General features: G+C 41.6%; 1 protein-coding gene across 2 annotated transcripts; it reads left to right on the top strand.

Annotated features, from left to right (window-relative positions):
- The first annotated feature begins 13979 nt into the window (after window positions 1-13979).
- On the top strand, window positions 13980-25395 carry LOC139575002 (RNA-binding protein, mRNA-processing factor 2a-like). 2 transcript variants are annotated; one of them, XM_071399884.1, is made up of 8 exons: window positions 13980-14442; window positions 17712-17789; window positions 19203-19241; window positions 19697-19759; window positions 20981-21131; window positions 21843-21991; window positions 24183-24255; window positions 24364-25395. In XM_071399884.1, exons 1-7 carry the CDS (start codon window positions 14383-14385, stop codon window positions 24246-24248), a joined length of 606 nt encoding a protein of 201 aa, XP_071255985.1. In that variant the 5' UTR covers window positions 13980-14382; the 3' UTR covers window positions 24249-24255; window positions 24364-25395. The 2 variants fall into 2 exon arrangements, with proteins under 2 accessions (XP_071255985.1, XP_071255984.1); XM_071399883.1 differs by having other exon boundaries at window positions 14078-14442; window positions 19661-19759.
- The last annotated feature ends 368 nt before the right edge of the window (window positions 25396-25763 follow it).

Genomic DNA, 25763 nt, shown 5'->3' with positions numbered 1-25763 from the left:
GCGGCCTTTCAGGTTATGTCGATATAGGACTCGTTTTACTATGGATATAGATACTTTTGTACCTGTTTCCTACAGCATCTTCACAAGGTCCTTTGCTGTTGTTCTGGGATTGATTTGCACTTTTCGCACCAAAGTACGTTCATCTCTAGGAGACAGAACGCGTCTCCTTCCTGAGCGGTATGACGACTGCGTGGTCCCATGGTGTTTATACTTGCGTACTATTGTTTGTACAGATGAACGTGGTACCTTCAGGCGTTTGGAAATTGCTCCCAAGGATGAACCAGACTTGTGGAGGTCTACAATTTCTTTTCTGAGGTCTTGGCTGATTTCTTTTGATTTTCCCATGATGTCAAGCAAAGAGGCACTGAGTTTGAAGGTAGGCCTTGAAATACATCCACAGGTACACCTCCAATTGATTCAAATGATGTAAATTAGCCTATCAGAAGCTTCTAAAGCCATGACATAAATTTCTGGAATTTTCCAAACTGTTTAAAGGCACAGTCAACTTAGTGTATGTAAACTTCTGACCCACTGGAATTGTGATACAGTGAATTATAAGTGAAATAATCTGTCTGTAAACAATTGTTGGAAAAATTACTTGTGTCATGCACAAAGTAGATGTCCTAACCGACTTGCAAAAACTATGGTTTGTTAACAAGAAATTTGTGGAGTGGTTGAAAAACAAGTTTTAATGACTCCAACCTAAGTGTATGTAAACCTCCGACTTCAACTGTATTGTAGCGAATGGTGGGGCAGGAAACTCGGGTTGCTGGCATGAAACGCAATACACCCTACGCGTCGCTCAAATAGGGTTAACCCACTTGGTGGGAATTGTAATGTGGCTCATAAAGCAAGGATCACTACTATATACACTACCCGTCAAAAGTTTTAGAACACCTACTCATTCAAGGTTTTTTCTTTATTTTTACTATTTTCTACATTGTAGAATAATAGTGAAGACATCAAAACTATGAAATAACACATATGGAATCATGTAGTAACCAAAACAGTGTTAAACAAATCAAAATATATTTTATATTTAAGATTCTTCAAATAGCCACCCTTTGCCTTGATGACAGCTTTGCACACTCTTGGCATTCTCTCAACCAGCTTCACCTGGAATGTTTTTCCAACAATCTTGAAGGAGTTCCCACATATGCTGAGCACTTGTTGGCTGCTTTTCCTTCACTCTGTGGTCCGACTCATCCCAAACCATCTCAATTGTTTGAGGTCGGGGGATTGTGTAGGCCAGGTCATCTGATGCACCACTCTACAATATAGAAAATTGTAAAAATAAAGAAAAACCCTTGAATGAGTAGGTGTTCTAAAAATGTTGACTGGTACTGTATATATATGCAATTAGAGTTAGGAAGTTTCATTGCAAAGAGCTGTGTTAACACTGGAAGTGTTGGCCTCGTTTCTTGTGGTTTACAAAACGCTTCTTGTTGACAAGATCTACAAAGTGTGTTGAAGTCACCTCTCTCTTTGCCTGCATCAGCTACATTGTCTGCATTTTGTCTATATAAATCTGAAGTGGAAGTGGTGACACAAAACAGCATTGACCTTATTTTCTGTAGGTTTCTTCTTGGCATAGTCTACTCTTTCAAAATGGCCGCTCCAGGTTTCACTTCCTGTACACTGTGTTCTATAATTCTGAAGCTTTGTCTATGTTGGATCCTAGGGGAATCCTGCACCACTGAACCAGTCTCCAAACCAGGTTTAATATTTGATGAGATTAGTTCCGCTCACTGCTTCTACACTGTTAGTTCTGCTGACTGCCTTAGAGTCTAAATTGAGCAGGTGACTCAAGAATCCAGCTTTCTTCTGTCCAGATAACCCTCTGCTGGTATGCACATTCTAAATAGGGCACCAATCAGAGAGAAAACAGATTTTAGCCGTAAAAGTGTGTAATCCCAGTTTTCCATCTGTAATGATGACCATTGTCATTTGATGTCCAGATTTTCAGAGGCAAGATACATTTGAATGTGATTCCAATGATCCCTGAGAAAAGAAAGAAGATTGAACAGGATGTAGCACTGGCCATGTTGTGTTTCCCAATGACAGACAGGACTAATGTCAAAAACACAACTGGTTCTTGTCATTAAACAAAAGGTGGACATATGGCAGATTTCCCATTAAGACTTTACTTAATAACATGCGATTCCTGCTTTTTAGAAGTGTTGAATTGCAACTAACCGCCTGAAGACAATCTGCTAACCACCTACAGCACAGGTTTCAAGATGATATATTGGAAGAAAAGTGTTTATTTGGATTAGATTGATTTAGTCCCTTTAAGTCAGAAAGGACTGTGCTCTGCCACTAGTAGGGACTTGACGTTGTCTGTTAGTCAATAGATGTTCTGAGAGGTAGAAAGAGCAGGAGGGGAGGTGGAGAGTTAATTATATGTTTGGATTTAGGTTCTTTGATTGATGTTCATTTAGACAGCAACAGACAACACTCTCTCTAAGTACTCCGCACTTGTAAAAGAGCAGCACAACAGGGCTTTTAAATGCAAAGTGTGGCCAGTAAAACTCTAAACAAAGTAAAATCCTCGTCAAACTACAACGTAAACAAACAGATGTAAGAGAGGGGACAGACATGTCAGGGTGTTATGGTATCTGTGGTTGAACTAAGAGATGGAACAGACATGTCAGGGTGTTATGGTATCTGTGGTTGAACTAAGAGAGGGAACAGACATGTCAGGGTGTTATGGTATCTGTGGTTGAACTAAGAGAGGGAACAGACATGTCAGGGTGTTATGGTATCTGTGGTTGAACTAAGAGATGGAACAGACATGTCAGGGTGTTATGGTATCTGTGGTTGAACTAAGAGAGGGGACAGACATGTCAGGGTGTTATGGTATCTGTGGTTGAACTAAGAGATGGAACAGACATGTCAGGGTGTTATGGTATCTGTGGTTGAACTAAGAGAGGGGACAGACATGTCAGGGTGTAATGGTATCTGTGGTCGAACTAAGAGAGGGGACAGACATGTCAGGGTGTTATGGTATCTGTGGTTGAACTAAGAGAGGGGACAGACATGTCAGGGTGTAATGGTATCTGTGGTCGAACTAAGAGAGGGGACAGACATGTCAGGGTGTTATGGTAGCTGTGGTTGAACTAAGAGAGGGGACAGACATGTCAGGGTGTTATGGTATCTGTGGTTGAACTAAGAGAGGGGACAGACATGTCAGGGTGTTATGGTATCTGTGGTTGAACTAAGAGAGGGGACAGACATGTCAGGGTGTTATGGTAGCTGTGGTTGAACTAAGAGAGGGGACAGACATGTCAGGGTGTTATGGTATCTGTGGTTGAACTAAGAGAGAGAACAGACATGTCAGGGTGTTATGGTATCTGTGGTTGAACTAAGAGAGGGTACAGACATGTCAGGGTGTTATGGTATCTGTGGTTGAACTAAGAGAGGGGACAGACATGTCAGGGTGTTATGGTATCTGTGGTTGAACTAAGAGAGAGAACAGACATGTCAGGGTGTTATGGTATCTGTGGTTGAACTAAGAGAGGGGACAGACATGTCAGGGTGTTATGGTATCTGTGGTTGAACTAAGAGAGGGGACAGACATGTCAGGGTGTTATGGTAGCTGTGGTTGAACTAAGAGAGAGAACAGACATGTCAGGGTGTTATGGTATCTGTGGTTGAACTAAGAGAGGGGACAGACATGTCAGGGTGTTATGGTATCTGTGGTTGAACTAAGAGAGGGGACAGACATGTCAGGGTGTTATGGTATCTGTGGTTGAACTAAGAGAGGGGACAGACATGTCAGGGTGTTATGGTATCTGTGGTTGAACTAAGAGAGGGCACAGACATGTCAGGGTGTTATGGTATCTGTGGTTGAACTAAGAGAGGGAACAGACATGTCAGGGTGTTATGGTATCTGTGGTTGAACTAAGAGAGGACAGACATGTCAGGGTGTTATGGTATCTGTGGTTGAACTAAGAGAGGGTACAGACATGTCTTTCTATATTGGTCAGTGTGTTTATCTTATCTCTGAGGTAAACATTCTTTCTTAGAAACAGTACACAGCAGATACTGCTAGAGATGTAGAATAGTGTACATTTCAGTATTCCTCAGCCCTTTAAAGAGGCTGTATGGAACATAGCTTACTACATTTCTTTTTTTACCTGATCATAAACCAAAAACACATTCCTTGTGGGACATGAAATATGGTCAGGCCTATGTTGTTAACATTTGCAACCTGCAAGAAGGAGAACCTATTGCGAATCAGGAAGGCACTGCTGTTGAAGATGGGAGGACCAGACACTCAGTAGACAAGCAACCTTATATTTTCAAATTATTCAAATACAACAACAAAAATATTTCCAGGAAAACTATACCTTTACTACTATATATCATAGACATTACAATCTATTTGTGTGTGGCACTATTATGGAATGCTCCTTTAATAGGCCTAGTTAGAATGTTGTGTTACAGAGGGAACAGGCAGTCAGATGTTGATCTAGCCAAAAGACAGACAAGCCTATAGAGGAGTAGTTGAACTTGAGTTTCTAAAATTAGCTTGGGAAATGTGAAATAGTTCCGTCCCATGGCTATATGACAACACAACACACATTTACCCATACATGGTCTGCGAACCAAGTCTTTCTCTCTGATGGCATCATAAAATGTAATTAATAAGATCACTTACCTCAAAATTACTATAAGACACTGTGGAGATATGACAAACACAAACACAGTTTAAATAATAAGTGGAGGTCGCCATGGTTACCACCAAAACACAGTAGCCCCCTTAGTTCGAGACATTTAAGTAACTAGAATGTGTATCATAAAGTCCAGTCCCAGTCTATAGTTGGTTATAGAGTCAAACGATAATGATAATATTACCTTTTACTTTATTCATATTATTCAAAGTCTGGGTTTTAGAACGGATAAGCAGGGGCTCCATTGCGAATGAAAATGATAACTACCCGAGAAACGTTGTTTTTGTCGTTGAAATTTACAGAATGTATTTGTACTGTAGTTGTTGTGGTTACACTGATAATTATCCATGTACATATAACCAAATATGTTGACAGGGAAAAACATCTTAAAGTAGCCCGATGTTTACTTAACAGGTCATTCTGCCCATTAGAAACCATTGTATAATGTTCTAGTCTAAGGGTGTTTAGAGCACAGACTGTCTGGTGTGATTCTTATCAACAGGCCTTCCTGTCTTTGAAATTCCAGGGCTGCTTACATGGGCCCATGCCCACTTCCTTCACAGTTGCCTCAGACATTACAACTGCACATAAACACGCGGACATCACAGCACATTGGACAGTGATTAGGGGGTCCCAAAAGGAGACAGAGGCAAATCCAAATTAATACACTGAGTTCTTTGATGTTTTCTCACTGAGTCACTGCAGAGATGTCAGTAAAATAATTTTATTTGCAGACTGGGGTGAGGGGTATCAACGCCAATGTCATTTAACTAATTTCATACATTTCAACGCTTGTCTTGCTATAAATATAAAGTAGAGATTCAACCAGACATGAGTTCAACAATGTGAACAGTTCACAAATGTTTGCTAATAGTCTAATTTGTCTATATTGACTTGTTGCTTGAGAATTGTTGTAATGGTTCAACACGCTGATGCACAAATGATATTCCTAGTTTTGTGTCGGAATCTCCTCCAGGGATCTGGCCCCATTCCCTTTCAACGGACCTCTTCCTCCATCCCCCTCTCCCCTTGAGAAACTTGCAACATAGTTTATCAGATTCCTCTTCCTGGGAATATGTTGCCCTTTGGTTTTAATAGCATAACCCTCTGTGTCCATGTCCCATACTTCAACAGGAAGTGGAGGACTGTTGTAGAGAAAGGACATTGAGAGAGTGTTTGTGTTTTCACTGAAATGTATCCATATTATTATTTGTTCTGCTGATACCCGGCCGAGAAAGTCCAGAGTTTTGGGACTGAAGGTTTAATTCTTAAACTGACACTAATAGCAAGACATATTATCAAAATCATAACATATAAGTAGGAATTTAGCATTTGCTAGTAAGCCAGTGCTGACATGTTAGCCATGGTTAGTTTGAATAGCACAATTCAGATCATTTCACTTGTTGTTGTTGTTGTTATGACAACAGCTATGACATCTATTACAGGCTGTGAGCGTGCAACAGAGAGTACAGCAGTCCTTTCCCTAAGATGATCTGTCCTTGTCAAAAGGTTGAACGAGAAAAAACAACCAAGGGTGTTCTGTCATTCACATGCAACACATCAGACACTATCAGTTCAGTTCTCTGACTGTAACACTGTTGTTCAGGGAGCACCAATGATACAGTCACCATCATGATAACATCTCATGTCATATTGCAACTCAAAGTTATTGCATTCTGTTCTGTATAAAACACTAAACAGCGGCTACCTTGGCACTAACTTTGTTTTCATTGTGGGGAAGGAAGAAAAACAACCCCGAGTTTAAAGGTGCAATGCAGCCATTTGTATCTAAATATCAAATCATTTCTGGGTAACAATGAAGTACCTTACTGTGAATGTTTTCAATTAAAGCGCTCAAAAAGAAACAAAAATTGCTTCTTAGCAAAGAGCCATTTCTCAAGAAAGAATTTAGCTAGGACCTTCGGGGAGTGTTCTGAGTGAGGAGGGGAAAACAGAAAATTAGCTGTAATTGGCAGAGAGGTTTGGAACTCTCTTTCTTATTGGTCTATTAACTAATTTACTGCCTGGCGATGTCACCATGGAAGGCCAAAACTCCATCCCACCAGAACAGGCTGAAATGTCAGGACGTCTTCTCAAACAGCTCTTACACTAAAGGGGCATTCTAATTATTTTCAAAATGTCACAGTGTTATTCCAAATGCATAGTGTGGAAATATATAAAAAACACAGAAATATCACGTTTTTGACTGCAATGGGCCTTTAAGAAGTGGTGGAGGCAATGAACTGAAGTTAGAGTAACTTTGTGGATGTTTGTGTTTCCTGGGTTGTGAATGACAGCCAACATGTCAAAGACTACTGGAGTCTCTGGAACAGTCTACCACAGCTGGGCAGTGTGCTGATGGAAGAGAGAAGAGATCATGTTACCAGTGTTTGATGTTGTGATCTAGAGGACGCTCTATAACAGAGATTCACCATTTAAGAACATTGTTTTATCTGTGACCTGTGAATCTGGAGACCAGCCTAAAGGCCAACCTGCCAAGGGGAGATGACAGTCACGTTTTCTTTCCTCAAGCTACGGTCGGTGAGGGACAGAGACTGGGTCATGTTCAGTAGGACTCAACTTCGCAAAACGTTTTACAATATTATGAGCGTTGTTATTGGACAAGTTCAGGTAGTACCTCCCCTTTTCAAAATATATGGACATTTTTTCTACTGAACACAGCTCAGTCAGGTAATCTACAGTCAGAGTCTGGTTACATTACAGTCAATGAACTAATCTTACTAGACCCAGCTGCTATTGCATTGGCATCTATGGGAGAACCACCCCGTTAAGCAGACCGGAACTGACACATTTTTTTCAGTGGTAAACGGCCTGAGTGAACTATCTTAATTTATCAACCCATTTTGCTACTGTCTTCCCTCTTCCTGTTGACTCCCGGAAGCTACACCTTGCCCCCCAGAAGCTACCCCTTGACTGCCAGAAGATACCCCTTGACTGCCAGAAGCTACCCCTTGACTGCCAGACGCTACCCCTTGACTGCCAGACGCTACCCCTTGACTGCCAGACGCTACCCCTTGACTGCCAGACGCTACCCCTTGACTGCCAGACGCTACCCCTTGACTGCCAGACGCTACCCCTTGACTGCCAGACGCTACACCTTGACTGCCAGACGCTACACCTTGACTGCCAGACGCTACCTCTTGACTGCCAGACGCTACCCCTTGACTGCCAGACGCTACCCCTTGACTGCCAGACGCTACACCTTGACTGCCAGACGCTACCCCTTGACTGCCAGACGCTACACCTTGACAGCCAGACGCTACACATTGCCCACCAGAAGCTACCCCTTGACTCCCAGAAGGCTATGTGCCACTACAGTGTCGACCCTAATTGGGTCAAGAACAGAGTCAACTATATTATGTAACGATTAATAAAAAATAACTGAAAAGAACATTAGGATTATATGATTTATATATTTTTTATAGTAAAAGCAGTTTTAATAGTAAAGCCAGTAAAGCTATGTTTTTGTTATTTCTAGAAAATACCTTGATTCTCTATATTCTCTCTCTATATATTCTCTATATAAACCATCCATAAAGGGATATACATATAAATGCACATCCCTCTGTGCGGGCGAAGTCTTCAAAGTTCCTTTGGACTTCCAAGTGGATGTTTCGCTCAGCCACAGAGGACACCAGGAACACAAGCTAAGTGCTTTAGCGGCCGGTGACACTAACGCAATAGGACAGAGTCAGTGAGGCGCTGCAGAAGAAGAGTGCTGTGTGAGGTGACTTGTGGGACAATGGGGCCGCTTTTCACAAATAAAACACAACGCTCATCAAGAGCCTCCACTGTGTACTTTGGCTTTGTGTCAGGTGTTTATCTATAGCAAAAGAGGACAGGGAGACATCTGACCTGATGATAACAAAAGCTGTAACTATTAGGGGTATAGTCTACAGTAGTCTACATTTCTCCCTCTTCCAATGGTGGAACACTCTATAGTATAGTTGTAGAAACTCCACACTAGTGATGGTGTAAATGTTTTTCTATTTTAAAACAAACAGAATCATAAATAGATTTTGTTTCATATAAATGCCAGTGGCCAACTGAAATGCATCAGTCTGAGGATGGTATCAGGACTAACCTGCATTATGATATCTCTAGATTCCAGAGCTGTAAGACTCGCTCATGCCTGATACACCTGCATGGTCAAACAACACCTCAAGCTGAGGGGAAATCTAGTCACAACAACTTTTCTGGGGGGAGGGGAGGTTGTGACGCTTTGATATTCCTTTGCTTTCTCATGCTTTGCATCAGGTTACCTGTGTACAGTTACAGTACGAGGCGTAAGATATTACAAAATGGCTGCCTTCCATTGAAGGCCAGAAGGGTAAACATCTCGCTATGATCTTAGTCTAAAAAGTTCTATAGTAAATTATGTAAAGCACCGAGAGTAGTCCTGACAAGGAACAGGGTCTGAATTTAGCTCAGAGCTCATCATTTAAAATACTTCTGAGATTTGATGTCGATGTCCCCTTTAAATCAGACTGGAGAAGGCCATAAAGAGATGACCATCCAGCTTGTCTCTGGTTGAGAGTATGGTATTGACGTCTCTGGTCGGAAAGAAAGTAGCTTGTCTCATTTTTGGCCATTTTCCGTTAGTTTACCACGATCCCCAATAGTTAAACCTCTGACATAATGGAGTTTACACTGTTCTCACCGCTTTACATTAGACGTTTGACTCAAGACACCATCTTCTACGTTTGTGTTTGAATCCTGTATATTGTTGTATTAAAGATACACTGTGGATGCTAATATCTCATGAAGCCACACCAATCTCTAGTTTTAGGCAAACTATACTGAACAAAAATATAAACGCAACATGTAAAGTGTTGGTCCCATGTTTCATGAGCTGAAAAATATTCCAGAAATCTTTCATACGCACAAAAAGCTTATTTCTCTCAAATTTTGTGCACAAATTTGTTTACATTCCTGTTACTGAGCATTTCTCCTTTGCAAAGATAATCCATCCACCTGACAGGTGTGGCATATCAAGAAGCTGATTAAACAGCATGATCATTACACCTTGTGCTGGGGACAATAAAAGGCCACTTTAAAATGTGCAGTTTTGTCACACAACACAATGTCACAGATGTTTCACGTTTTGAAGGAGCGTACAATTAACATGCTGACTGCAGGAATGTCCACCAGATAATTTAATGTTAATTTCTCTACCATAAGCCTAAAACATAGTTTTAGAGAATTTGGCAGTACGTCCAACCAGCCTCACAACCGCAGACCACGTGTAACCACGCCAGCCCAGGAACTCCACATCCGGCTTCTTCACCTGCAGGGTCGTCTGAGACCAGCCAGCTGATGAAACTGAGGAGCATTTATTTTCTATAATAAAGCCCTTTGTAGGGGGAAACTAATTCTGATTAGCTCAGCCTGGCTACCCAGTGGGTGGTTCTGGCACCCAAGAGGGTGGGCCTATGCCCTCCCAGACCCACCCATGGCTGCAACCCTGCCCAGTAATTGTGATATCCATAGATTAGGGCCTAGTGAATTTATTTCAATTTACTGATTTCCTTATATGAACTGTAACTAAAATTATTGAAATTGTCGCATGTTGCGTTTATATTTTTGTTCAGTATACATGCTCATGGGCGTGGGGGAGGTGTGCCCCTTTCTATCCAATGAGATCACCTCTGGATAATATTTCTGCCCATGTATGAGACCCCTTCTTGTCTCCAGAGCATTCTGAGAGCCATACGTTCTGTGTAGCACCTTTAATTGTAAGCAGCATTTCTCTTTTTTTATCCCATCCATTTTCCCTCTTTAAAAACATAATGCGGGGAAAGTATTTTCAACTTTGCAAAAGTAATGAGGCTGAAGAATCGACTGTGTGGAAGCAGTGCAGTGAGATGGAAGGACCTTGGAGGACTGCTAAAAGCAAAGCCGCTGAATTCTTCCCTTCCCCCCGGCAGAGATCTATAGGACATTACAACTCAAACAGAATGAGTCTGAAAACAGTCATTGAACACAGGTTTGATTTTCAGAGCAAACATTTAACTGTGACTGACTGGATTTAAACCCAGCTCTGCTATACACCACAAGACTGTGTCAGCCCGCTGCAGAAGCTCTGGGAGCTAATACTAGTCGTGAGATTGACCTATATAGGGCTACCGAGTGGCACAGCGGTCTAAGGCACTGCATCTCAGTGCTAGAGGCGTCACTACAGACCCTGGTTCGATTCCAGGCTGTATCACAACTGACCGTGATTGGGAATCCTACAGGGCGGCTCACAATTGGTCCAGCGTTGTCCGGGTTTGGCCGGGGTAGGCCGTCATTGTAAATAAGAATTTGTTCTCAACTGCCTATCCAAGTCAAATAAATAAAATATACAGTGCAAGTCGTGTGAAGACATTGAAACGCTCTGTGTAAATCCATTCCATGACTATAGCCTGGCTGTCTTCTCACTCTGTGTAAATCCATTCCATGACTATAGCCTGGCTGTCTTCTCACTCTGTGTAAATCCATTCCATGACTATAGCCTGGCTGTCTTCTCACTCTGTGTAAATCCATTCCATGACTATAGCCTGGCTGTCTTCTCACTCTGTGTAAATCCATTCCATTACTATAGCCTGGCTTTCTTCTCACTCTGTGTATAATGTGACTGACTGATGCTCTCTTTCGATACCTCTCCCTCTCCATTGGATCCAAAGATCTTGTTTTGCAACAGTGAATGTCTACATATAAATAACTACCCTCCTGGGATTGATTTGACCTATATATAGCCTATAACCCCAGATGTACAATAAACATGGTCAAAGCATGATAAAAGGATGCTCTATAGTTAGATGCAACTGTTTGACATATTGCCTTTACAGAGTAACAGAGGCTAAATATTTCCATGACTGCGTTTCACGCTTCTGCCCAGTCTTTCCCTGATTGTGTTTCTATACAAAGTGTTGCTGTACAAAGTCAGGAAGCTGCCTGCCCTTTGAGATTTAGTAAGGCCTTGTTGAGAAACACTATATATAGAAAAGTATTTGGACACCCCTTCAAATGAGTGGATTTGGCTACTTCAGCCACACCCGCTGCTGACAGGTGTGTAAAATCGAGCACACCGCCATGCAATCTCCATAGACAAACATTTGCAGTAGAATGTCATAACTGAAGAGCTCAGTGACTTTCAACGTGGCACCGTCATAGGATACCACCTTTCCAACAAGTCAGTTGGTCAAATTTCTGTCCCGCTAGAGCTGCCCCGGTCAACTGTAAGTGCTGTTATTGTGAAGTGGACATGTTTAGGAGCAACAACGACTCAGCCGTGAAGTGGTAGGCCATACAAGCTCACAGAACGGGACCGGTGACTGCTGAAGCGCATAGCGCGTTAAAACCATCTGTCCTCGGTTGCAACACTCACTACCGAGTTCCAAACTGCCTCTGGAAGCAACGTCATCCCAAGAACTGTTCGTAGGGAGTTTAATGAAATAGGTTTCCATGGCCGAGCAGCTGCACACCATGCGCAATGCCAAGATCACCATGCGCAATGACAAGTATCGGATGGAGTGGTGTAAAGCTCGCTGTCATTTTACTCTGGAGCAGTGGAAAGCGTTCTCTGAAGTGATGAATCACGCTTCACCAACTGTACAGTTTGGTGGAGGAGGAATAATGGTCTGGGAATGTTTTTCATGGTTCGGGCTAGGGCCCTTAGTTCCAGTGGAGGGAAATCTTAACACTACAGCATACAATGACATTCTAGATGATACTGTGCTTCAAACTTTGTGGCAATAGTTTGAGGAAGGTCCTTTCCTGTTTCAGCATGACAATGCCCCCGTGTACAAAGTAGGGTCCATACAGAAATGGTTCGTTGAGAACGGTATGGAAGAACTTGACTGGCTTGCACAGAGCCCTGACCTCCCGCCCATCGAACACCTTTGGGAGGAATTGGAACGCTGACTGCGAGTCAGGCCTAATCGCCCATCATCAGTGCTCGACCTCACTAATGCTCATGGCTGAATGGAAGCAAGTCCCCGCAGCAGTGTTTCAACATCTAGTGGAAAGCCTTCCCAGAAGAGTGGAGGCTGTTATAGCAGCAAAGGGGGGACCAACTCCATATTAATGCCCATGATTTTGGAATGAGATGTTCGACGAGCAGGTGTCCACATTCTTCTGGTCATGTAGTGTACGTGAGATACACCGGCCACTGGGCATTTCTCCAGCATCATGCTTTGGCATAAACTTGATGTAGTTTTGCTTTAAACAATTTCAATATTTGTTCATCACAATCTGTTCATAAAGCTCAACATAAAATGCATATCATAAAACATAAAAAGATGTATAGGATTCTGTATACTTCGATACAGAATAATTGTATTGATTCTGTACTATTAACTTTGATTAAAACATTTGACTAGTCGTTAATGCAGTTTAAGAATGCAGTAGTAGCAATCTATGTTATAAAAAAAGAAAAACATGTACATTGATTTGAAAATGTGAATAGAAGCTCACTATATACTATAACAGATAATACTTTGGGATCATATGTCATAATCTAATTAAATTAATCGAAATGTGATGTTATCTAAGCATTTATTCAGGATTTAAGTTAAATATCCCTGATCTTTGTCTTGAATAATATTTTCAGCTGATGGAATCATTACCGTTATGCATTATACAAAAGAGCATTTTAAAGAAAACAGACATGGGAAATATTTAGCCTAAAGTAGGCTTATATTGAATATCAGCTTTCTAAAATTAAATTCGGCTAATAAAAGAGAATGTTTTATCAGTGATAATCAATCGTATTAGGCTATATAAAACAAATATACAACTCACAATTAAATAATATTAGCCAATGATACACAAAAATATATTTTTCTAATTAAAATGGCCTATAATGTCACAAATATTAAATATAAAAGGCCTATTCATTTGGTATTAAATACTAAAGTATCTCAAATAACTGGCACAAATAATAGGTTTACGTTCGATGTGTCTGTAATTCTATGGCTGTTTAAAAAAAATTTTTTAAGTCAATTGGTATCCAACAACACTGAAATTGTATATTAAATAATCTTCTTTTTTTTATCATGAAAATTTTCTCAGTCATTATTTAAAGGATAATTTGATTTGACAAGAAAATAAGATACTCGAAATGCATGTCAAACAACCATACCTTGAGATGTATAGGTCAATAATAAAACGTGTGGGATGCTCATTTTATAGGCAGACAAAAAGAGAACGTATGGGTTGATAAAATATGTTCTATTGGCTCATGGTCTCCCATAGAAACGGTGATGCAGTTATGAAGGGGCTGGGTTTGACACCAGCTGAGGCGGATCTCCAACATGATTACAGCACACACAGGGCTGGAACATAATTGATGACCTAATTGCAAAACAGGGGAACGACCGCGGAGACGCGCTCCACTGAAAAAGTTTACTTGTTCTCCCACCAGATTCCCCAACCAAACGCAATTGATGTGAGCAGAGGTGCATTCGAGCACTTCTTTCCCACTGTCGCACCTTCACACTGCACTTATCCACCTTTAAGTTTATTTTTTATGAATGATTATCTCTCGCAATACATCTTTGGATACCTCGGCTACACCACGAACTCACCTCGGCACATCTTTCTTGAAGTCTAAACGCCACCAAGACTTCTTCAACCACAAGCGCACTTGGAAAATACTCTGAACTTCACATTTCTTCTAACTGACGCTGAAGTAAACCTCAACATGTCTATCACAAGTCTGAAGTCTGATTCCGAGACGAATAACGTTTCCATAGAAGAGGAGGTAAGAATATGGTCTCTTTTTTTGTTGTCAAAAGTTCTGTATCATAATGTCTTTGTTTGGAACCGGTTGTGAGCGTGGCTACGAAGTCTAGTCTGGAAGAGATGTAGAGTAGCCTGCAAATAGTTTTGCTCCCCAAAATTGTAGGCTAATTAATGATCAACTGATTTAAAGCCCATTGCACGAGAATAAGGGTGTGAATGTGACGTTCCCTTTTTAGGTATGGTTTTTTAAACAGTCGTTCGAGTCCATTGGAATCTCTGAAAAGGGTGTGCCTCCGTTTTTATAAATGGACGTTTACATTTTGTGATCGCAAGTAACACAGGATTGTGTATTTAAATTTTTTTGCGAGACTTGCTGTCTTTAAATTAGGCCTACAGTAGATTGTTGTTATGGCCATGTGAAATATTGGTTTAGACTATAGCCTAATTGCAATGACATTTGTGCTGAATTTCAGGATTTTATTTGCTTTTAAACTCCCAAATCTATAAAATTACAATTGTAGATCTATAGGTTATACTTAATTTTAACATTCGTTTTTCAAATCCACACTAGGCCTAAGAATTTCAGGTTTCTGTCCTGTCGCAGTATGGACAGACCCACCTAATTTCATATACTGCGGATCAACTTCATCTCACACGATCGGCACCTAACAGAACCTGAGACTCTTTATGCCATAATACACATTTCCGATCCTTATCTGATCTGTGGTCAGTAAAGAAATGTTAAATGTATTTTTAATCTTGCAGTGTAATTTAAAAAATTTCTTCTGTAGGCCTACAGCAAGTGGATTGATGAATTGCCAAAAGGACTCAATTTAATTTACATTTATTTGTATTTAACTAAGCAAGTCAGTTAAGAACATTCTTATTTTACAATGACTGCCTACCCCGGCCAAACCCTCCCCTAATAACCCGGAAGATGCTGGGCCAATTGTGAGCTGCCCTATGGGACTCCCAATCACGGCCGGTTGTGATACACCCCGGGATTGAACCAGGGTCTGTAGTGATGCCTCTAGCACCGAGATGCAGTGCCTAAGACCGCTGCGCCACTCGCGAGTCTTTATCCCAATCACTTATTTAATTTTGATCCAGATTTCCGCCCTATTCCTTTAGGTATGGTTTTATTGCCTTTGCCTTGTATTATTTAGGCCTACACACACTTGATGCATTTTTTATTAACCTTCAACATTCACAATTGTCCAAGAAACCATATTGTTCTGAGTTTAAACCAATTAAAATCATTACATGAAATCTGTTTACAGTGAAGCTTATCTTCTATTCCCTAGTCAGATGTTCTAATTAGTCCAATGAATTTGTCTAGATGGGATGTGGCTTACATTACGTGCCTTAAACTTGCATGCGAGTTCTGTCGCCGGAGCACCTGAAATGTTGGAGCCGGGCTGTGGTTCGCAGGCGCGGGTCAAAGGAAGGAAATGGTGTCACACTGTGCACTGTTGTCCGCTGCTGTTCCTCTGGCAGTCCATTGTGCTGCACGGGCCTCCCCACAGAGTGGGACCCAATGGCCCTTCTGTAGGCCTGTTTATTTCCTCAGCCACTGCAGGATCCAATGGACAACATTACAGGCCCATGTTTGTTGAATTCGCATGTGGAAATCCAACCCTTTCCCCCTCACTAAATAATGGCTGCATTTACACAGGCAGCCCAATTCTGATTATTTAAAAAAAATGTATTGTTCTTTTGACCAATCAGACCACCTCTGAAAAATATCTGATGTATAAACATAATTTAGTGGACCTTTTTTTAGATTTGGGCAGCCTGTGTAAACGCAGCCTGAGTCATGAGGGGCTGCACATCACTACTTTGTACTTAGATGGTCTCAAATTTGACATTCCTCCAGTCCTCACAATTTAGGTGGTGTTTGTCGCCATAGTACATCCTTTGTTGGTTTTTTATACTGCATGTTCAAGGATTTGGGCTGACATCTGGGGGGGGGGCTTGTAGAGGGACAGTATCCCAGTCATTGAGTTGTTGTGGTATGGTACCAGGTAGAGTAGTGTTGCAAATTGATTTGTCCCACCACTCCAAATGCGATCACAACGCACAGGTTGAAATAGCAAAACAAACTCTGAACCAATTATATTAATTTGGGGACAGGTTGAAAAGCATTAAACATTTATGGCAAGCTAGCTAGCTTGCTGTTGCTAGCTAATTTGTCCTGGGATATAAACATGGAGTTATTTTACCTGAAATGCACAAGGTCCTCTACTCTGACAATCCACACATAACGGTCAACCGAATCATTTCTAGTCATCTCTCCTCCTTCCAGGCTTTTTTTTTCTTTGGACTTTATATGGCGATTGGCAGCTAACTTTCATAAGGTGCATTACCACAACCGACCTCAGTTCATATTTCAATCACCCATGTGGGCATATGTTAAAAACCAATGAGAAGGCACGTGGGTATATGCTTCTAAAAACCAATGAGGAGATGGGAGTGGCAGGACTTGAGGCGCGTTCTGCGCAGTGTTGCAATGATTGAATAACGTCAGCATGTAAGCAAGTGGTATTGATCTTTATTCAGTCAACTAGGAATAGGTTAGTCTGATAGGAGATGAATGTAGGAACTGTCATTTGTCCAGCACAGAGACATTTAGAATTAGTGTTGATATTTCATACTGCATCAGAGGTGGACAATCCTCCCCTGCCGACGACCTTCTGTTTGCAGGTTTTTGTTTTAGCCCAGCAGTAACACCTGATTCCACAAATTCTTCAAATCGAGATGGCGCTCCATTTTCAGGGGGAAGGTTGTGTGCACGATATCCTATAATATGTAAACGAGTAGAACCTGGCCATTGAATATGTCCTTCAGACACGATTCATATATGCATGAATGCATTATGCCATTTAGCAGACGCCTTTATCCAAAGTGACTGTCATGCGTGCCTGATATTTAATGTATGGGTGACCCGTTTCAAGCGCCATGCTCTACCAACTGAACTGAACTGTACAGGACCACTTTTCCATAGTCTTATTGTCATGCTTGATTCTATTAATGTCTAAATATGGGTTTTCCTATCAAATAAATGGCATTTGAATCCTATGCTCTAGAAGATTTTTCAAGATATATATAGCCGTATTTCACCTATCGGATCGCATTAAATGCCCAGACATAGAATGCTGATTAGTCCATTCTATTCATTCCGTTTCTATGCATTTAACCCTGTCCGATAGGCGAAATCCGGATCGATAACTTTTGAAAAAACGTGTCCCTGGAGATACTCTATACTGTTTTTGTTGTTTTGTTTTCCAGGTACGAACACTTTTTGTTAGTGGCCTGCCGGTGGATATCAAACCTCGTGAACTGTATCTGTTGTTCAGACCATTTAAGGTAAGCATGAGATTAGTTTCCGAGGCGATGGAAGAATTTGGCATCCATATTTAACTCATTGTCCACTGCAACGGAGACGGGAGACAGTCCACTCCTGTCATTGGCTCTTCTGTTCTAATTCCCTGCATTTTTATATTAAAACATTTCACAATGAGAATAAACAAAATACATATCAGTAGTATTGTCTTTGTAACAGAACGTTTTAACGGACAGCTTCATCGGGTGCCAATGTAGCTACCTTTGACGTTTTTACAAAAGCAACTGCCCATATGGTTAATTATATATTGTGATTATCATCTTACAATACCACAGAGGACTCAAGAAATATTGAAAGTAGTAACGCTACATCACTGTTCATCTACACTACATTGTATATTATTAATCAACATGTACAGTTTCATTAACCCCCCCTCCCTGACCAAAATGGAAGTGGTATCCCTCACACATGGATAGTCTTGTGGAATGTGTAAATGAATAGCACTGCTATTGGCCAACTATCCCGGTGACCCAACTCCCCTCCAGGTCAGGAAGATTAGGATTCTTCCATTTCCTTTCATGTGTGATTCAGTCCAAGCTTTCAAAGCAGTTCTATGAAATCACTGAAACCAGTCCATTCTCCGTCTGTTTTCATAGATTAGATTCCATTGGATATATCGTTTGTCATAGTATAGACGACAGCCAGTCTATCTGCTGTTGTATCATTCTGTATATTGGATCTGAAGCTTTATTTTGGCAAAGGACCTCCCAACCCTTCCAGCTTGCTTTTTCTACACGCAAAGATATGGTAGACAGGTTGTTGAAAAAACACAGGCCCACATGCTTTTTAGTGATTTGTATGAAGCAAAGTAGATGGGATTCAGCTGCCTCTGTTATTAGTTGTATGCATTTAATGTTACATTTCTGTTGAAGGTGGTTTGCATTTCCTGACTGGACTGAAACTCTCCGAACCTCACATCGTCTTAAGTTGTTTAGTTTCCCCATGTCTGTATATCAGGATTAGAAGACTTCTCATCCATCAATACCACAGTCAGGCTAAAATCCCCTACATTCCCCAGGAATCTGACTCCTACTGACATCCAAACCAAAGATTTCTTGGCCCATTTAAAAGGACTAAGAATGATTCACATTAGTAATTCACTGGTTGTTGAACAGCCTATGAAGTTGGTTGAAAGTTGTCAACAAACGGATTAGTTCAGGAGAAGGCTGGAGCATCAGTTAACATTAAATACAGTTGGACCTACAGAGTAAAATATAATGGTTTCCTTTAAAATTAGACAAATACCTAATTATAGGTCTGTGGATTTCTCCATTTTCTTTTTTCAACATATCTGAGTGCATGTCTGAGTGGAGTGCATGTCTGTCTTCCTGCATGTGACTTCATCGTTGTTAATTGGATGTCTTTTCTTCTTACAGGGTTACGAGGGTTCACTGATTAAGTTGACGTCAAAACAGGTGAGACGCTTTCTGTTATTACTGTAGGGGACTCATGGCCCCCAAATGAGGGCTATATGAGGAGTACACCTTGGATGGAGAGTGGCATTGTTCAGTTTTCCTACCACCATTTTGGTAATCAAAAAGTGGTACATGGCTAATTAACGTAGGATTGCTAACATTGGTTTAGTTAATTGTTCAATAGGAAACAACCTTCCCATGCAGTTGCCATGCGTTCATCTTAAAATATTAAACCTGTATGTGGTTTAGCTTCTGTTGTGAATTGTTTTCAAACTTATTGAAAAAGTGATTTACTTATGTGATCCATTTACGCTCGCCTTGTCTAATGCATTCATGATTCAGTCCCATTGTATTCTGGCCATTTACCTGAAGTGTACTTGGGCAGTGTTCCTGTGCTAACCTGTTGAGGTGGACATTAGGGGCCCTTTGTCTCAGTGTTCTCTCCTCTCTTCCAGCCAGTTGGGTTTGTCACCTTTGACAATCGGACTGGAGCCGAAGCTGCCAAAAACGCATTAAATGTAAGCATCAGACCAGGCGGACCGTGTTGACAGTAGCCGTGAATAGTTGCAGTGTCTTCATCCTCCCTGAACACAAGGATTTTGCCCCAAAATGTGTTTCATTTGTTTCTTTCTGTGGTATATAGCTACATGCTAATGCTTTACGTGAAGCCTGCATTGTGCTTTATAACTTGGTATAAGCCTTTTTACAAGTCTTCTATCATTAGAAGATTAGGCCTAAAGGTGGCATACACAATCATGATGTAATCGAGTCATACAAAACAGAACTGTCATAATGCAGGCTTTAAGTTAAAGAGTTACGCTACATTTGACTCAATCTCTTCTGTCCTGTTTCTAACCTATGAGGTATGGTTGGGGGTTCACTGCTGGGCTAACGGAGTTCCTCTGATCACTCAAACAAAACATTTTGTCTCTTACAATTCAAGGGCAGGGCCATTTTTGGAAACAGAGACCAGAATCCTGTAGACTTACGGTAGTTAACTTTGGTATAATTGGACACATCTTTCGTAATATGTTATAGCTCTCCTAATTTGCATATCACTGCTTAGCCATATAATTATAGAGCTACATTGGTAGTGTTTTGAACACCTTCTGTAATATAACTTCTTATTCTGTCACTACGTAGCCACATTGGCTGTATCTAACACAGCTCATAGCATAGTCTTCCTTATAGGAACATCACAGCCTGTAGCCACGTAAGCAGTCTCGCACTCACACACACCAACATACTCACCTGCATGTGGGCACAATGCTTAGGGCACAGAAACACAACCAGGGTCAACCACATCCAAGGCCAAGTCTTTCACAGCTTCCTCTCCTCGTTTCCTTCTCTCCATCATGAAAGGGCTCAATATGGTGGAAGTAATGTGCCGAGTACCTATCCAAACCATGTGTCCTTAAGTAGTCATGGAGAGGAGACTACTAGTGCCCTGTGAGACTACTTTAAAAAAGCATGCATCCTTTTCCTCTTTGATGTTGTCACTGATCTGATGCGGTTGGATTGGTCAAGACAAAAGGGATACTTAAGTTTTCTTATCCAGTCACGTATAAGATCAGTGGTAACCTTAATGAAGGTGGGGGGAAAAAATATGCATTGGACAAGTATTGGAGTGGGGCCAATGGAGAGGGTGTCATGTAAGGCTGTTGACACACTTGCCCTAGGCCTAGACTCACCTAGGCCACCTTTACAATACTGTGTCCCCGTCCCGTCTCTCCTCTCAGGGCATCCGTTTTGACCCAGAGTGCCCCCAGACCCTGCGGTTAGAGTTTGCTAAAGCCAACACGAAGATGGCAAAGAGTAAGCTGATGGGCACACCGAATCCCACTAATATCCACCCTGCTCTAGGAGCTCACTTCATTGCACGGGACCCATGTAAGTTGTTACGGCTTCACAACACCACTCTAGCCTCTACCCACACTCTCACCACTGTGCCAGTTATTCCCCCCTTCTCTCTTGCTTGGCGCGTTGCAGTAAACCCCACAATTGGGTGGAATAATCTAACCGAAGACTAACTCACCCGCCACATGCATGAGTCATCGGACTGTAGAGATAATTTATAAAACTTTTTCTTCAATACAGATTTTCTACAGTATTGGTGCTAGCCTGACTCGGCCTAGACTGCAGGTGCCCCCTCTCTTGCCCAGGCACCTGCTTGTTGCCCCTGGGTGGGAGGGGTGGCACTGGATGACCCTAGCGTTAATGACCTTAGTGATGTTTAAATGGTACTGGGATAACTTCTACCGGGTTTAGTTATATTGTTTCCACTTAAAGGTCTACAATGTTATGACTGTATTGCTTAACTTTGCCGACTGTAAGTCAGCCCAAAGTAAATACTTTTTATCAGGAATATTCACGCAGAGGAAAGCAAGACAATGGTGACGTTCCTACTTTAACTTTACAGTTCATGTACTGTATAGAGGATTCCGTAGGGTTTTGAGTCCAATGTTCTAGTTGGCGTCCATTTCTGTTCATTCAGTTAACAGCCTCTAAGCACTACTGATAATGTCAATGGGGGAATTTGAACAGATAATTGTTATACCCAATACTGTTTTCTCGGCCCTTTTACCTCCTGCATGTTTCCAGATGACATGACAGGGGCAGCATTAATTCCAGCGTCCCCGGACACGTGGACCCCGTACCCCCTGTACACCACGGAGCTGACTCCCGGGCTCCCTCACGGCGCCTTCGCCTATCCAGCGGCAGCTGCTGCTGCTGCAGCCCTCCACGCCCAGGTACGGGACCAACCGGTCTGTCTCTTCCCTTTTATCCTTCCATCTCTCCACTCACTGCAGTTCAGTAAGAATGGAAGCCAATAGGCCCGCCCTTGTGCTCTTGACATCCTCCCAGAGACTCATTAGCCCAGTGCCAATTCAATGCCTTGCCGCCATCCTTAAAGGTCGACTCAGCAATACAACGCCATCAAACACGTTGGCATTGACGTCTGCAAGTGGGAAGTCACCCCAACAGAATTTTTGGCTCTTTTACACACTTCCTTGAGGCATGTCCACTGGGATGAGCTGTTAGTTGCAGCCTTGGCAGATCTGAATTTTGTTTTCTGTGAACAGGAAATTGCCCCGCTGTGTATAATATCGTATAGTCTACCTTTAACGCTCTGTTAAGCTTCAAAGCGACTTATACCACAGAGGAAGTTATTTCTGACTCACTGAACTAGTAGCATCCCCTTCTCTGTTCTCTACACTAGTAGCATCCCCTTCTCTGTTCTCTACACTAGTAGCATGTCCTCACAGCCCCTCATTGATTCTCACCAGGGAAGAGCCCCACTGCTTCCTAGGTGTCTGGGCCTGAAAGCTGCAAGTGTGACTGGAGGCTTTAATGCATCCCCACCTTCAGAGTTCACTTCCTTCCTGTTAAGTCTGTATCCAGCCTCACACTGTAGTGCCATTAGGGAGAGGCGTCCATAGAGATCATATTAAATTACCTTTTCTAAATCTATGGAGGAGACACTCCTACCCAGTGGTGGAAATGGACTAGACTCAGAGGACTACCCAAGTAGGGAGGTCTGGGGACAGACTGATGGACGTATCGCCGGCCACACAGTTTATACCTGGAATCCAGGGGTCACAATCTGTAGGAAAGCATTGAAACGTTGCAGCTAGAAATAAAATGAACAGATGTAATTCGGCTACATGTCAGAGACATGTTTATTCTTTATATTTTTCTATCCGAACCTTCAACAATGTTGTCCCCTGTTGAACGTGGCCCTGTTCTAAATGGTTCCCCCTCAATTCCACCACTGCTTCTCCCTTCAAGTGAGACTCTTGTGAGGAAACTAGCCCATGATAAAGAAGCCAGCTATAGGACCCTTCAACCAGCCTTTCCATCGGTGTGCTGTAGGAATGCTCTCACTGCAAACTGAGGCAGGAAACACTGAAGTCCTGCCATTGCTAGCTAATTGCTGTCTAAGTGCTGGTGTTATGGTACAATGGGCTACACTGCAGTAGTCAGGCCCGGCAAGAATAATGGAAACTTTCTGCCCCGGGTCATTTGAAGTTCAACGCCAAGCTCACTTGTGTAATGTATGAACATGGTGGAGTGTTACCCTGTGAAATGGGCAGCGATTGTGTTGTTTTTCATTGGATAAAACAACCTCAGAAATGTGTGGTATTTACTGGGAGAAAACTGTCGGTCATGACGACCTTCTTTGGCGGTGATAACTTACTGTCCACGTCCTTGATTGGAACAGAAGCTTTTCTGTTTGAAATGGAAAGGAGAGTTCCTAATTGCCATCTGATGAAAGATCCCTCAAATGCTCTGAATTTGCTCCGCCAACACTCCTCTGTCGAATGAATGAGGAAATACACTGAACTTCGTGTAGTTGCCAAACCACCAATGAATTGTAAGTCTCTAAAACCAAAGCTTACCTTACATTTACCGGTAGTTCACCCTGTCGTGGTCAAATTTCAGGTGTCTGTTTGAAGTCCTAAGGCAATAACTCATATACAAAGTATGAACCGTTGTTCCTGTCAATTTGTACTGTCATGGGGTACCTGTTTGACCTCATTTAGTCCAACCAAACTAGTTGGACCAGAGGTATGGAAAGGTAGTTGTCAATCAGTTGCTTTTAAGATGGAAATGTTGAACACATGGAATAGCTTGCTTGTCTCATTTCCATGAATGTCGTGTTACGATACTGTTCATTGTCATAGGGCGGCTATGACCCACATTCCTATGGTCTTTGAATGACCAGTGCTTAAAGGGACAGTTCATCCACATCTCTTAAATGTGTGTTATCCTTTTAGAGCTTTTCAATAGGTGACATGACTTCAGTCCACAATTAGGATAATGTTAATTTCTTTCCCTTTCTGTCCAAAGTCTTGTTTCCTACATTCCTCCTGTTGGGAAATCTCACAGGATGTGATCAATTGTTATTTTGTCTGACTATGGTTTCTTTGATCTCTCTAGATGCGCTGGTACCCTACTCCATCTGAAACTAACCAGCCAGGATGGAAGTCCCGGCAGTTCTGTTAGATATTTAGTGAGTATCTTTATACAAGTGCTTTCATCAAAGGTTTTTCATAACATACAATATGGATTACATTAAAATGATTGAAATTGACTTTTGTTGTCCAATTTCCCCCTTCAGATGTATTTTGGGAACCATACCTTCTCCGTCCAGTTGAAGGGAGGTTTAACTGAGCTCGTCATTAATTTAATCAGGTTTATTTAATGGACAAATGTGCATTACAGACCTATTCATGTTCTCTGGAGGGGTCTGGACTGACAACCTTGCCATCGACAGATTGAGCCGATTCCTTTTGGCAACTATTCCGGTACCTTCTTAGCACTTCCAAACCTCACGTGAGCCAAGTAAACGCCACAGGTCATTATTTGCTGAAGAGAATAACATTCTGAAGAAGTTGTACATTATAAAGCGACTCCTTGGGTTATGGCCTAGAGAGCTCAGAGCTCAGTCATTGCATGTTGAAGTATTTTTGGCATGAATTAGAAAGCAGAGTTCTGTGTCCTTGTGTTTCTTAGTGCTTGTGTTGCCTCTTTACCTGGACCTGAAGTCTAGACGATGAATCCCCTTTGCTTCCTGTGTATTCCTGGTCTTACCTGTGAAAGATGGACTGTTGTGTAGATGGCTCCTCTTGCATGGACCTTGTAGAATGCACCCCTAGGTTCTGACAATCCCAGTCTCTCCCAAAATATCAATGTCTATAAAGAGTATATTTGAGCAAATGCAAAGTACAAGTATTTTTGTACTTTTGTTTAATGTATATTTATGCATTTTGTGCTACTAAATAATGAACGTGTATGTTTGTTTAGGAGTATTTTGTGTTTTGGTGTTATTTTGATCTATAATCCTGTAAGTACTTTAAAAAAGTGCATTTGTTTTTGTTTGAGGGTCTACTGAAATATTCAAGAATTCTAACAGTGGCCCATGTGCCATTTGGACTGCTAAGAAATTGATTGCTGTAAAATGTTGATTATTCAGAATGTGAAACTGTACTACAAATATGAAGGGGTTGCTTTTGGAAGCCATTTTTTAATGGCCTAGCAGGATTAGGTGGATGGAGAAATTTAAGTTTGCAGTTTAGAAAAGTTTCTCTGTATCTGCTGAACATGAGATGTACAAATGTTCCCGTTTTATGAATTAAACAAAGTGAATGCATTTGTTTTCTGATTGAATTAACCAGGTCTAAACTATGCATGTACTTGAGTGTTATGCGTAAGCTATGGTTTTGCTGACTCCACTTTACACTACATCAAAGCTCATTTCAGATGTTTCCAGGTCAATTATTCATTTTAAATATACTGTTGTATTAGTCTCTTTGTATTACCAGTAGAGCTGACCTACACCACCCACTCTAACCTCGGAAGATGTTATGTGTTTCTGCCCAACCAAGCATGATGGCTTCTCAAGGGATTGTTAAGTGGCCATTTTCAATAGAACCAGCTGCTTATTTACATTGGGTGATGCACTGCTGGGGTTCTGTCCATTTTCATGATCTGTTTTGTGGCCAGAATAAGCATTTATTA

The sequence above is a fragment of the Salvelinus alpinus genome, chromosome 5 (assembly GCF_045679555.1).
Source record: "Salvelinus alpinus chromosome 5, SLU_Salpinus.1, whole genome shotgun sequence".
Lineage (NCBI taxonomy): Eukaryota > Metazoa > Chordata > Actinopteri > Salmoniformes > Salmonidae > Salvelinus > Salvelinus alpinus.
Note: the sequence above shows the minus strand (reverse complement) of the source record. Positions and strands in the feature narration are given on the sequence as shown.

Bases quoted from the DNA above. Each gene is read 5' to 3' on its own strand.
- LOC139575002 (XM_071399883.1), top strand. From the start codon at position 14,383: ATGTCTATCACAAGTCTGAAGTCTGATTCCGAGACGAATAACGTTTCC. The intron at 14,443-17,711 runs GTAAGAATATGG...TTTGTTTTCCAG, and splicing joins ACGTTTCCATAGAAGAGGAG to GTACGAACACTTTTTGTTAG. The intron at 21,132-21,842 runs GTAAGTTGTTAC...GCATGTTTCCAG, and splicing joins CTTCATTGCACGGGACCCAT to ATGACATGACAGGGGCAGCA.